Here is a 12,616-nt window from a genome sequence, read left to right on the forward strand (position 1 = left end):
TGAAAAGGTGAAATTTTAGCAAACACTTGAAAGAGACTGTTTCATAGGTTCTCCTAGGTAGGACTCGCAGCTCTATTGCTTACTATAAAGGTCAATTGAGCAACTCATTTAAGTCTCTGTGCCTCAGTCCTCTTACCTGCAAAACAAAGATAATTGCACCTACCTTATAAGGTTATGAGGATCGAGTTAATGTTTGTAAAATTCTTGGAACACATTAAGCACTATGAGTTCTGCGTTTTTGTTTTTTATTTTTTAATTAAAAAAAATGTAAACGGTAAAGGAATAGCTCATGCAGATATCCAGGGGAAGAGTATTCCCAACGGAAGGTAGAGCAAATGCAAAGGCCCTGGGATTCAAAGAGCAGCTAGGCCAGAGTGGGTAGAACAGACTGGGTTTCGCAAAAGGGAGAATGGAAGAGGATGTCATCATAAAAGGAAGGGGGCAAGGAGGTATAGGGCTGCTTCTCAACTTTTAAACTTTTACTCTTAGATAGGGATTTTTGGGTTTTTTTGTTTGTTTGTTTGTTTGTTTAATTTTTTAATTTATTTATGGCTGTGTTGGGTCTTCGTTTCTGTGCGAGGGCTTTCTCTAGTTGTGGCAAGTGGGAGCCACTCTTCATCGCGGTGCGCGGGCCTCTCACTATCGCGGCCTCTCTTGTTGCGGAGCACAGGCTCCAGACGCGCAGGCTCAGTAATTGTGGCTCACGGGCCCAGTTGCTCCGCGGCATGTGGGATCTTCCCAGACCAGGGCTCGAACCCGTGTCCCCTGCATTGGCAGGCAGATTCTCAACCACTGCGCCACCAGGGAAGCCCAGATAGGGATTTTTGAGCAGAGGAGTGATCAACTGTTTTGACTTTTTACAAGATCACTCTGTAAGCTATACTGCGAACTGACTTTCAAGGGAGGAGGGCATTACATATAAGGGTGGCAAACAGGGAGGCTAGTCAAGAATCTATTTTAATAATCCATGGGAATTCCCTGGCGGCCCAGTGGTTAGGACTCAGAGCTTTCACTGTCAGGGCCCGGGTTCAATCCCTGGTCGGGGAACTAAGATCCCACAAGCCACAGTGCTAGATCAAAACAAACAAACAAACAAAACCAAAACAAACCAAAACACACACAAAAAAACCAAAACACTATTTTAATCCAGGCAAAAGATAATGGCTTGAACCAGCATGGCAACAATGGAGCAGCTGAGACGTGGTCGGATTCTGAAAAAATTCTGAAAGTAAAGCCAACAGAATTTGCTAATATGAATGGAGAGAAGAGTTAAGGATGATTCTAAGGTTTTTAGCCTGAGGAACTTAAAAGATGGAGTGGCCATTAAAATCGACTGTGGTCTTAACAGCTGACAATGACTGAGTCCTAACTATCAGCCAAGTGTTCAGGTAATCTCCTTACATGCCTGATCACATTTAATTCTCACTACCCTTGTGGTGGGTATGACCCCCTTTTAAGTATAGAAACCTGCTGATATTGGTAAACTGATATTCATAACTAACAGTTGTTTTTTTAAATTAATTTTTAATTGAAGTACAGTTGATTTACAATGTTGTGTTAATTACTGCTGTACAGCAAAGTGACTCAGTTATACATACATATATATGTACACACATACACATTCTTTTTCATATTCTTTTCCATTATGGCTTATCACAGGAAGAACTAACAGTTGTTTTAAGCACTTATGTTTCTTAACCAGTATTCAATACATCATTACAGTCCCAGGAACTAGCTTTGTCCTGAAGATAATAAACACTCAAATATTTACTGAAATAATTAGCTGTTTCTGAACATAGGTTAATGAGTCGAGTGACTGAGTTCATTGAAGAGGTGTCCAGCCTCCCCAGATCTCTTAACAACTTCTGCCTGTGATTGAGAAACAGATCCTAAAAGTCAGGAAATTGCTTTTTCAATTCAGAATCACAATTTCAGAGACTGACTAGACCATTTCATTGCCCTAAGTAGAGGAACAACTCGTATAGGGCCTCTACAAAAGATACCACTAATTTCCTATAGGGATTTGTCTCTTACCTATGGCTTGTCCCTCTCTCCCACCACAGGTACCACCCCTTGGCCTCTCATTCTGACTTCCCAGTTCTAACCCTCTCTCTGGTCCTATTTTTCCCAACCCCATGACTACCCTCCCTTCAACAAAACTAGACTACTTCCTGCTGCCTTAACTTTACTAGCGTTGCTTCCTCAATTTCTCTAACCCTTTGTTAACGCTGTCTCCTCCGCCTGTGTCTCTTTCAGCAGCTGGGGTGGGGAGGTGGAGGGAGGAGAAGCACTTTTTTCAGGAAGACCTTAGTATACTGCTCCACCTCCTTGGAAACCTATAGACCTTGCTTATAACCGTAGCATGAAATAAGAGAAAGGGAAAGGTGGTGGCGGCAGAGAATCCAAGTTCCAATTTTCTATCTAGAAGATCAAGAAGCTTCGACTCTAGCTTCTTGAGTCTGTTTTTTCATCTGTAAGAGACATATCGTAACTATCCATTCTCATGGAGCTGTTATGAGGCTTAAGTGAAGAAGACGTACATGAAACGTTGCTCTCCATCTCTCTACATTATGCAACCTGGTATTATTCACTGCGTTCTGGTTACCGAACCCCTCTGGATCGTAAATGAAGGTCAGGGAACCTGAGTTACAATCTTTCTATCCCCCGTGGCCCCTAAAACACTTGTTATGCATACAGGAAGCGCTCAGTAAATGCGTGTGGCTCGCGATCGCTGCAAACCTAGGGCGGGAGCCCGGGCGACTGGACAGGGAGGTGTGTGAGCTGGGGGGCGGGGCAGCCCCAAACCGAGATTCGGCCTCCAGCTGCACATCGGCTGCGGAGGGCTCCGGTTTCCTCTCGAGTAAAAGTGGGTGGTAACGCAACGCTCACCCTCCCGCAGTCAGTCCATCTCTCCACCCGACCCACACCCCTCCGGGGCTCGGATCTTGAGAAGCCTTCCATTTTACTTGTCCTCGACAATACTCCTCCCAACCTACCTCCTTCTCCTTCCTCCACCCCCAGCCAACTGTCACCCGGACCGCCCGCCCACCCACCCCACCATCCTGGGCCCCACCGGGCAACGGGCCGCCGACAGTCCCCCAGGCCCGGCCCGAGGGGCCCGCTCCAGGCCAGTACTCACGCCCGCGGCGGCCACGGTGACGGCGGACTGCTCAGCGGCGCCGGCCGAGCGGAGCCGCCTCCGGCCGATCTGCTTCAGGCTGAGGAACTCGCTGGACAGGTCCAGAGAGTCCGTGGCCGAGGCAGCGGGGTGGCTGTGTAGCTCAAGGCTGCTGCGGAGGACCACCATCTTCTCTCCTTCCTCGCCCGGGCGTCCGCGGCGGGAGACGCACCCAAAACCCGGCAACAGCCGCTCAGGCTCTTCCGCGCTCCGAATTCTGGCGCCACAAGCTCCGCGCCGACTGCCGCAGCGCGCGCGCCCGGAATCCCTCCGCCGCCTGTCCCTCCCACGCCGCCACCCTATCACGGCGGGCTCGAAACTTTTTTCCCCTCTGTAGAGCGAAGGACTTTGGGCCGAATTTGAGGAGAATCCACACCGACAGTGTCGAGGACCCGAGCGGACAGTGACGTGAGACCACTCTCCCCTTTTTCTTAGATAGTGCCGGCTCGCAGAGCTCGGCGGAGGGAGACGTCCGGTAGTGGCGCGCGGTCCCGTTTGGAATTTTGGCGCGGGGACGCCGTAGGGGGAAGGGAGGCTCCCGGCCGCTGTGATTGGCTGGCGGTGCCTGGCGGCTCCTCCCCGCCCCTCCCGACACCTGCCCTCGGCTTCCCGCCACGCGGGATTCAAATGCGAATTGCGGAGTCCTTGACTGAAGGGGGAGAAAGCACTTGGCTTTTGACAGGTTTTGACTTTGATTCTTAAGAGCCTAACCCAAACAAGTTAAGAGAAAGAGAGGTAAAAGAGAGCGGCTCAGAGTATTATTGTTAAAGACGCAGGTTCTGTACCCAGCGCCAACAGATCCCGCGATCTTGAGCAAATGATTCACCTCGCCGGGTCTTAATTTCCTAATCTGTGTATTAACTCTAATTACAATACCTGAGGTTCTAAGATTTTATTATACCTTAGAACCGTGTCTGCACATAAATGTTTGCCAATATTACAGAATTACAGAAGATGGCTTCTCTAAAAAATTAAAACAGTTAACGTGACTACTTTGAAATAGATAGCAACATGCTGAATGATCAGAATGTGAGAGGAGCCCTAGTGAAACAAACAAAAGCTATTTATTGATTTGGATAACTACATTTCCTTAATTCGACATGTATTAAATATTGATTGAGCATCTGTTATGTGCCAGGCAGTATTCTAAGCACTGGGGATGCAGCTGTGAACAAAGAGAGCAAAAATGCCCTCATGGAACTTAAATTCTGGTAAAAGGAGAAAGACAAGAAACTAAATAAATGATACGTTTGTTAAAAGGTAGTAAGTGTTAACAGAGAAATATAGAGTAGGGAAGGTGAAGAGACGCGTGTAGTTTTTTTGTTTTGTTTTGTTTTGTTTTTTTAAGCGTGCAGTTTTAAACGGCGATTAGGGAAGATCTCACGAAGTGTAAGCAAAGACCTAAAGGAGGTTAGGTATGTCTGGGAGAAGAGAGATGCAAGCAGAGGGAAGGAGAGGACAGTGGGCCGACGAGATCAAAGAGGAAAAAGCTGCTAGGAGCCGATCCTGCAAGGCCTCAGCTTTTAGGCTTTTGCTTTTTATTATGAGATGAAAAGACATCACAGGGTTTTGAACAGAGGAGTGACTTATTCTGACTTTTTGAAAGAATCCGTCTGGCTGCTGCATGGAGAATAATATTGGGGACAAACTTATGCTTAAAAAAAATTGTTGTTAATCTGAAATTCAACTTTAACTTGTTGTCCTGTATTTTTATTTGCTAAATCTGGCAACTCTAGTTAGGAGGCCACTACAATTATCCAGGCAAGAGATGACATGACACAGACCAGTATGAGAGCTGTGGAGGTAATGAGAAATGGTCAAATACTAGGTATTTTTGGAAGAAAGAGCACATAAATTTGCTAATTAATTGGATTTAGGCATGAGGGAAAGAGAAGAGTCAAAGATGACTCCAATATTTGGTTGCTTGTTTGTTTTCTTGAGCTAACGGCAAGATAGAGCTGTACCTAACTTAGAGAAGGCTCTGGCTAAAGCAAGTTTGGAGGGAATATCAGGAATTCCTTTCCATGCACATTTAAGATACAGAAGTTACTATATATTCAGCACTTAAAATTTGGCCTTTTAAGAGTTTAAAAAAATTATATTTACCACAGCATTATTTATAATGTCAAAAAGCTGAAAACAACTTGAATGTCCCTCATTGGGACCTTAAGAAGAATAGTCATTAAAAATTATGATGCAACTCTGTGTTAATTTAATTATATGGAAAGTTGTGCACAGTACATTGTAACTTGTTAGGAATGTACAAAGAAATAGATACCATACAGTTACATCTTTGTTTAAAAAAAAGTATATGTGTATACTTGCATTGGAAAAACCCCCAAAGAAACTACAACAAAATGTTAATGGTTAATTTCTGGATGGTAGTAGTATGGTTGTTGTATAGTTTCTCTGTACTTTTCTCAATTTTTCTGTTTTTTTTTTTGCACTAAATATGTATTACATTTACAATAGGGAAAAAAAAGCTTTAAGATGATTGTTTAGGGGGATGGTGGTGGTGGGATGAATTGGGAGATTGGGACTGACATATATGCACCAATATGTATAAAATTGATAACTAATAAGAACCTGTTGTATAAAAAAATAAATAAAACTCAAAAATTCAAAAAAAAAAGTATATGTGTATACTTGCATTGGAAAAACCCCCAAAGAAACTACAACAAAATGTTAATGGTTAATTTCTGGATGGTAATAGTATGGTTGTTGTGTAGTTTCTCTGTACTGATTTTTTTTTTTTTTGCATTAAATATGTATTACTTTTACAATAGGGAAAAGAAAGCTTTAAGATGATTGTTTAGGGGGATGGTGGTGGTGGGATGAATTGGGAGATTGGGACTGACATATATGCACCAATATGTATAAAATTGATAACTAATAAGAACCTGCTGTATAAAAAAATAAAATAAAATTCAAATATATAAAAAAAGATTGTTTACCCAATATAAATGAAAGCAGAAAGAACAATATTTAAAGTAGCATAGTCTACCATTATGGTATGTCCACTTTTCTTTATGCATATTATACATCGATAAACATTTATGGGAAGAACTTCCACCCAAAAGGCATATACATTTGTGATTTTGTTATATATTACCAAATTGACCTCCACAGAAGTTATAGCTGTCATTTTAGTTTTTAGGTTTTTTTTAATAAGCAAAGAAATAGAAATTTCATAACACCAAGAGATGGAGCCAGCCAAACAGTTTTCTTTGTTCCTTTACTCTCTCTCCAACAACATTAAGAATTACCATACTTGCTTCAGCCTTTAGGTGATGTAGTGGGTTGATCTGTGTACCCCAACAGGATACATCCAAGTCCTAAACTCTGGCGTCTGTAAACATGACCTAATTTGAAATAGGGCCTTTGCAGATGTAATTAGGATCTTGAAATGAGATCATCCTGGATATACGGTGGACCCTAAATCCAAGTCTGGTGTCATAAGAGAAAGGAGAGGAAGATCTGACACAGACTCACAGAGAAGAAGGTCATGTGAAGATGGAGGCAGAAATTGGAGTGATGCGTCTGTAAGCCAAGGACCACCAAGGATTGCCAGCAATCACCAGAAGCTCGGAGAGAAGTATGGAACATTCTCCCTCAGAAACTCCAGAAGGAACCAGCCCTGCTGACACCTTGATTTCAGGCTTCTGGCCTCCTGAACTGTGATAGAATAAATTTGTGTGTATGTGTGTGTGTGTGCGCGTGTGTGTGTGTGCGCATGTGTGTGCGTGTGGGGGGGTTAAGCCACCCAATTTGTGGTAATTTGTTACAGCAGCCTTAGGAACTTATAGAATTGGTCTGGAATTGGTCTTTGGCAGGTCACTTCTTTCTTTTGCTGAAGTCTTAGCTATTGTCGACAGGAATGTCTTGATTTAGGAAAAGAGGGGCAGTAGAAACTGAAGTTCTTTCCCATACTCCCTGACTTCCTAAAGAGGGTCAAGTGTTCTTACCTCACATGTGACAGAAAAGAGGCCTGAAGTAAGAGCTAATCATAATTCATTACCTCATTTGAGATGAGGTCATAGCGCAGGCTCAGTAGTTGTGGCACATGGGCTTAGTTGCTCCGCGGCATGTGGGATCTTCCCAGACCAGGGCTCGAACCCGTGTCCCCTGCATTGGCAGGCAGACTCTCAACCACTGCACCACCAGGGAAGCCCCATAGGCTTGTTTCTTAAAAGCAGTATAGCAACATGTATCAAGAGACCTAGAAAATATTTAAAACCTTTGGCCCAGGAATTCCACTTCTAGGACTCCCTCCAAACATAAATAATTAGAGGCATGGACCAAGATTTATGTACAAAGACGTTGACTGCAGCTTTATTTATAATAGTAGGATCTGAAAACAAACTAAATGTACAACAGTAGGGGAAAAGTTAAGTGAGCAATAGTCTGTCCATGTAGCTTTTTATACTGATGTTGATAAACTTGATTTTTTAGAAATGTTTTATTAAAAAATTTGTTATTGGAAAGTAACCCATGTGAAAAATTCAAGCAGTACAGAAATGTAAAAAATAAAGGTACAAGTCACTCTGTGTGATTGCCATGAGGAAAAAGAAGTTTTCTCTTTCTACTACGGTTGTCAAGCCTGGAAAGTACAATATGGGGCTGCCAGCAGCCATCCTCCCACAGCAAGAAGTGAAGTGACCTCAGAATGAAGCCAAGCACTGAGAAGCAGACAGAGAGGGGGAGCAAGAAGGCCTGAGGAAGTGAGTTCTGCTTCTGGTCCCTTGAGACCCTGGTTTCCGCAGCTCATCCTTTAACTGTGAGAGCCACTTCAGTGTCCTTCCTGTTCAACGGGCTAATAAACAGCCTCTCTTCCCTTGACTTTTAACTGATTGAGTCATGACTAGTATAACTGGGACAGCTGCTTTGTGGGAATCAAATTATACTGTTTGTGCTATAATCCCATTCTAACGATCAGATAATTCTTCCAGCAACATGAAATGAGGTGCATTTGGCACGAAGTGGGCTTGGCAAACCAGTAGAGGCCTCTAAATGATCACCTTTTTTTCATGGTCACAAATCATCCTGGGACTAGACATCAAGTTCATCAGGGTATACTGTCTGGAATATATGTATTTTTCCTTTTATGAAACTGAAGACAGCAACTATTCATATTTAGTCTTATGTTATCTCTTCCAGCATATTTTCTCAAAGATCCTTAAGAAAGGCTTTGTGGTCATAATCTAAAGCACTATCAGTATGCTAGAATGTAACTCATTTGAGTCTAAAGATTTTTAACCCATTTAAGGCAACTTGGTGATTTCTACCACCGCCCCTATCTTGGCTTTTAATTTCTTCTTACTGCTATTTTATTTGTTCTTTACAGGTTGAGGATCATTTTCTTTGATAGAAAATGCAAGCAAAATAGATAGACATTGGGTATTTCTGTGTTCTTTCAGTTGTCTGATCATTATCGTATCATGTGGTCTCAAGCAGTGGGATTATCTTTCTTTTTCTTCTAGCTCTTAATATTGAGCATAAAATACCCCCTCCCCCAATAAAAAACAAAAGCCCTTTTTGCTATTAAACCTGACTGTATTGTGTGCTATAGACTTCCTGAATCTCCCCTTTCACATCCATGGCCCTTTTTAATATTTTCCTTTGTTATGTGTTCCTCCTCCAAACCCCTGCCCTTTAACATCCTGATTTCAGTGGGTATTGGCTTGTGTGAGTGCATCTCTTATTTCTTCCACATCCAGATCACTGGGATTTGTAGGTCAGAATCTGGGTCTATGCACCTCCTACTCCTCTGAAACCATATCCTTTTTTATAGTCTTTACCATGAAATTGTATGTATTTTAAAAATATGATCTATTTTTTTCCAATTTAAAGAGTAATTCCTGCTTATGAGACAAAGTTTAGAAGCATAAAGAAAGCACATTATGGCAGAGACTGCTGGCTCTCAGTATTCATTCCCTCCTTCTGCTTGACATACTCAGATGTTAGCTGGGCTGCCCAAAATAAACCCTCCATTCCCTAATCTCCCTTGCACCTGGGTGTGACCTTGTGGTTATCTTTTAGGCAGTGGAATGTGAGCAGAAGTGACGTGTACAACTTGTGGATTTTGTTCTTAAACCTTCCGCTCCTGCTTTTTCCTGATTTTGCTGGCCAGCATGCAATTATAGCAGATATGGTGGTGAGCATTCTTGAAATATGTGGACCAGGGCAACACTCTAGATATGGCTTTCCATCCAAATCTCAGGAGCCTGGGTAACAAAACACTGTGGAGACACTACATCAGCTCTGGAATGTAAATGTTCAGGGTGTTATATGAGAAATGCATTTGTATCTCATTTAAACCACTACATTTTTGAGTTTCTTTGTGACAGTAACCTCACCTGTATCCTAATAAAACAAAGTCATTAATTCAACAAGGGTTTATCCCAGTCACAGTGCTTATACTCTGTTCACAGAGAAATATAATGATAATAATCATAACTGCAAAACTCTGTAGTTGTTTACTACATGGGGTACTTCTGTTGTGCCAGGCACTATGCTTTTTGCACAGATTAGTTTATTTAATGCTCGCTACAGCATCATTAGGTAGACACTCGACTTTTATTATTCTCATTTTACAAAGAAACTGACACACAGAAAGGTTGGTGACTTGTCCAAGGTCATACAGGATAGGAAGTAGCTGAGAAAGGATTTGAGCTAGAGTCTCTTGACTCTGGAGCTATTATTTTGTCTCACCTCTCAAGACAAGACCGTGTCATGGAGCTGCTCGTGGCAGAGGTAGAGTCAGGTTGAGTTACTTAAGATGATAATAGTATTGAAGACATATGACTAAAAAGTCATGACAAAACAGAAAAAAAAAAAAAAAGCTGTGCAAAAATGGAAGGCAGCAATGAACTTTCCCTGGGAAAAGCTGCAAGTAAGGAAAGTGAAAGAGCACACATTAGATAGAAGATATGTATAGCTTTTGCAGTTTTAGAGTGTCTGAGGAGTAGTAAGACACTCAGTGACAGGAGTATACGGTATATTGGAGATAATGGAGTGAAATTATACCACAAATTGTGGTTGCTAACATTATTTTTTTTAATTAAAAAAAATTATATGACCGTGCTGGGTCTTAGTTGCAGCAGGCGGGCTCCTTAGCTGTGGCTTGCAGGCTCCTTAGTTGCAGCATGAGAACTCTTAGTTGCAGCATGCATGTGAGATCCTAGTTCCCTGACCAGGGATCGAACCCGGGCCCCCTGCATTGGGAACGCGGAGTCTTAACCACTGTGCAACCAGGGAAGTCCTAGCTAACATTTATTATTACGTGTCAGCACATATTCTAACTGCTTTATATACATGAATTTAGTCAACCCTCATAACAACCCTATGAGGTAGGTGTTATTATCATTAACTTCATTTTAGATGAAGAAATTGAGGCATAGAGAGGTGAAGTAACTTTGCCCAAGGTCACACAAATAGTAAGTAGTAGAACCTACCTAGTTTGGCTTCAAAGTCCTGCAGTAGTCTGGGTCCAAGAAGAAGAAACCACATGGTAGGTTAAACAAGGGAATTTGAATGTCAAGAATTAACTATGATAAAAGCGAACTGTAAAAGGAAACTATATGGTAACTAGGGCTGAGGGAGAGTACGCAAGGACAAATTTGAGAGGGGTCTGGATCTCGTTAGAGAAAGCATGGGTTGGCTACCAGATAGCAGAGAAGTTTGCTGGTTTAGCCAGGCTGCAGGCAGTCTGGAGTTGCTAGGCAAACAGCAGAGAAGCTGGTGGAGGCGAGCAATCACCAACTGGCCCTGTGGGTAGCCACGGGAATCTGGGGGCCAGCAGGGACAGAAGGCCTTCAAGAGGCCTGGGGGGAATACTGGGGTGGGGGGGCGGAAGGACTGCTCAGTGTGTGACCCTGCCCCCCAAAAGGCTTGCTGAAGGACCATGGGCAGGTGGTTGCCTGCAGGCCTCGCGGGGCTCTGGTTTCTGTGTCAAGAGGGCTGCATAAAGGTTATTGCCAGGCTGAAGCTGCAAGGTCGCAGAAGGACAGAGTCTGGGCCTGCGGCTGGAGCAGACCCTACTGGATATTTTCATGACCACACTCCTAACTCTGGTCGGGTCTCTCCTAATCACACTCCTAACTCTGGTCAGGTCCCAGAAACTGAAGGAAGCTTCTTCCTCCAGCGAACTTAACTGAGAAGGCTTAACATCGTGCTCACTTTAAAGAAGAAATGCTTAAAGGAATTCCATTTTTTATCACAGAGCCTATGTTGAAGTATGTATTTGGACCTCAGAGGCAATACACTAACTGACACAATGACTTATGTTCAAAGTCTTTAGGACTTTTGGGCTTTACAATTCATGAGATTGGGAGAATCTAAAAACCAACAAAATAATCTAACAATTTAAGTTTTTATAATGGGAAATACCCTGATCAGGTATATATGTCACTTGCAAATTTAAACATTCAGAAGGATATAAGTCTAAAGTTAAAGTCCTCCATACCACTCATTAACCAGAGATAAACACTTTTTTTTTTAAAGTTTTTTCTTTTTGGCTGGGTTGGGTCTTCGTCGCAGCACACGGGTTTCTCTAGTTGCGGTGCGCGGGCTTCTCATTGCAGTGGCTTCTCTTGCTGCAAAGCGCGGGATCTAGGCGCGCTCATGGGCTCTAGAGCGCAGGCTCAGGAATTGTGGCGCACGCAGCGATAAACGTTTGACAATCTGGTGTCTTTCCTTCCAGACTGCCAGCAAATAAACAAATATATGATTAACACAAAAAGGATATCATGAGGACCCTTTCAAAACTGTTCTTACTTATACCTTTCCGAGCCAATATATTTGGAATTAACCTCCCCCCATCATCCTCTCCGCTCCCTCCCCCCAACTCCAGACTCAAACTAAACCTTTGTTTTTCACACAGAGGTCCTCTTATTTTACTTGCACACGTGGAGTCTTCCGAGTCTCATCTGCCACAGCCGGCAACAGGTTACAGGGTCTCAGACTCCTCGGAGACTCACGAAGCACCGTTTACCAACTCCAAGCCCTCCCCTGACTCCTCTCTCAAGCGGCCAGCCGGTGACCCCCTTTTCCCCCACGCTGACTACAACCCCACTGTTCCCAAAACCTCCAGCAAGCCTGGCGCCGCAGCTGCTCTAGGACCACGTGCCGCTCCGCCCCGCCCCTGGTCCCACCCAACTGGCGGGGCTTCGCCCACCAGGAACCACGCTGTCCTCCTCGCCCTGGGCTCCGCCCACTGTGAACTCACGCCGCTCACCCAACCCCGGATCCGCCTACGTCGCCCTGGCTCCACCCTCACGGGACCAGCACTGCGCGCCTCGAGCTCCGCCCACCTCGTTCCAAGCTTCGCACGCCGGGACTTTGCGTCGCTCGCCCCGCCCAGGCTCCGCCCAACAGGACTTGCCCCACCAACCCAGGGCAGCTCGCGTCCGCCCACTGACCACCACCACCCCCGCCCCC

At 43.9% G+C, this 12,616-nt stretch overlaps 1 protein-coding gene across 1 annotated transcript in view; it reads right to left on the reverse strand.

Annotated features, from left to right (window-relative positions):
• ATAD2 (ATPase family AAA domain containing 2) overlaps positions 1-3,646 on the reverse strand; it is a 67,181-nt gene extending 63,535 nt beyond the window's left edge. Inside the window, exon 1 of the mRNA XM_068525812.1 lies at positions 3,140-3,646. Coding sequence (XP_068381913.1) covers positions 3,140-3,307 — 168 coding nt within the window. The 5' untranslated portion in view covers positions 3,308-3,646. The remainder of the gene's footprint in view (positions 1-3,139) is intronic.
• Positions 3,647-12,616: the final 8,970 nt, after the last annotated feature.

This window comes from Eschrichtius robustus, chromosome 17 (genome assembly GCF_028021215.1).
Source record: "Eschrichtius robustus isolate mEscRob2 chromosome 17, mEscRob2.pri, whole genome shotgun sequence".
Classification (NCBI taxonomy): Eukaryota; Metazoa; Chordata; class Mammalia; order Artiodactyla; family Eschrichtiidae; genus Eschrichtius; species Eschrichtius robustus.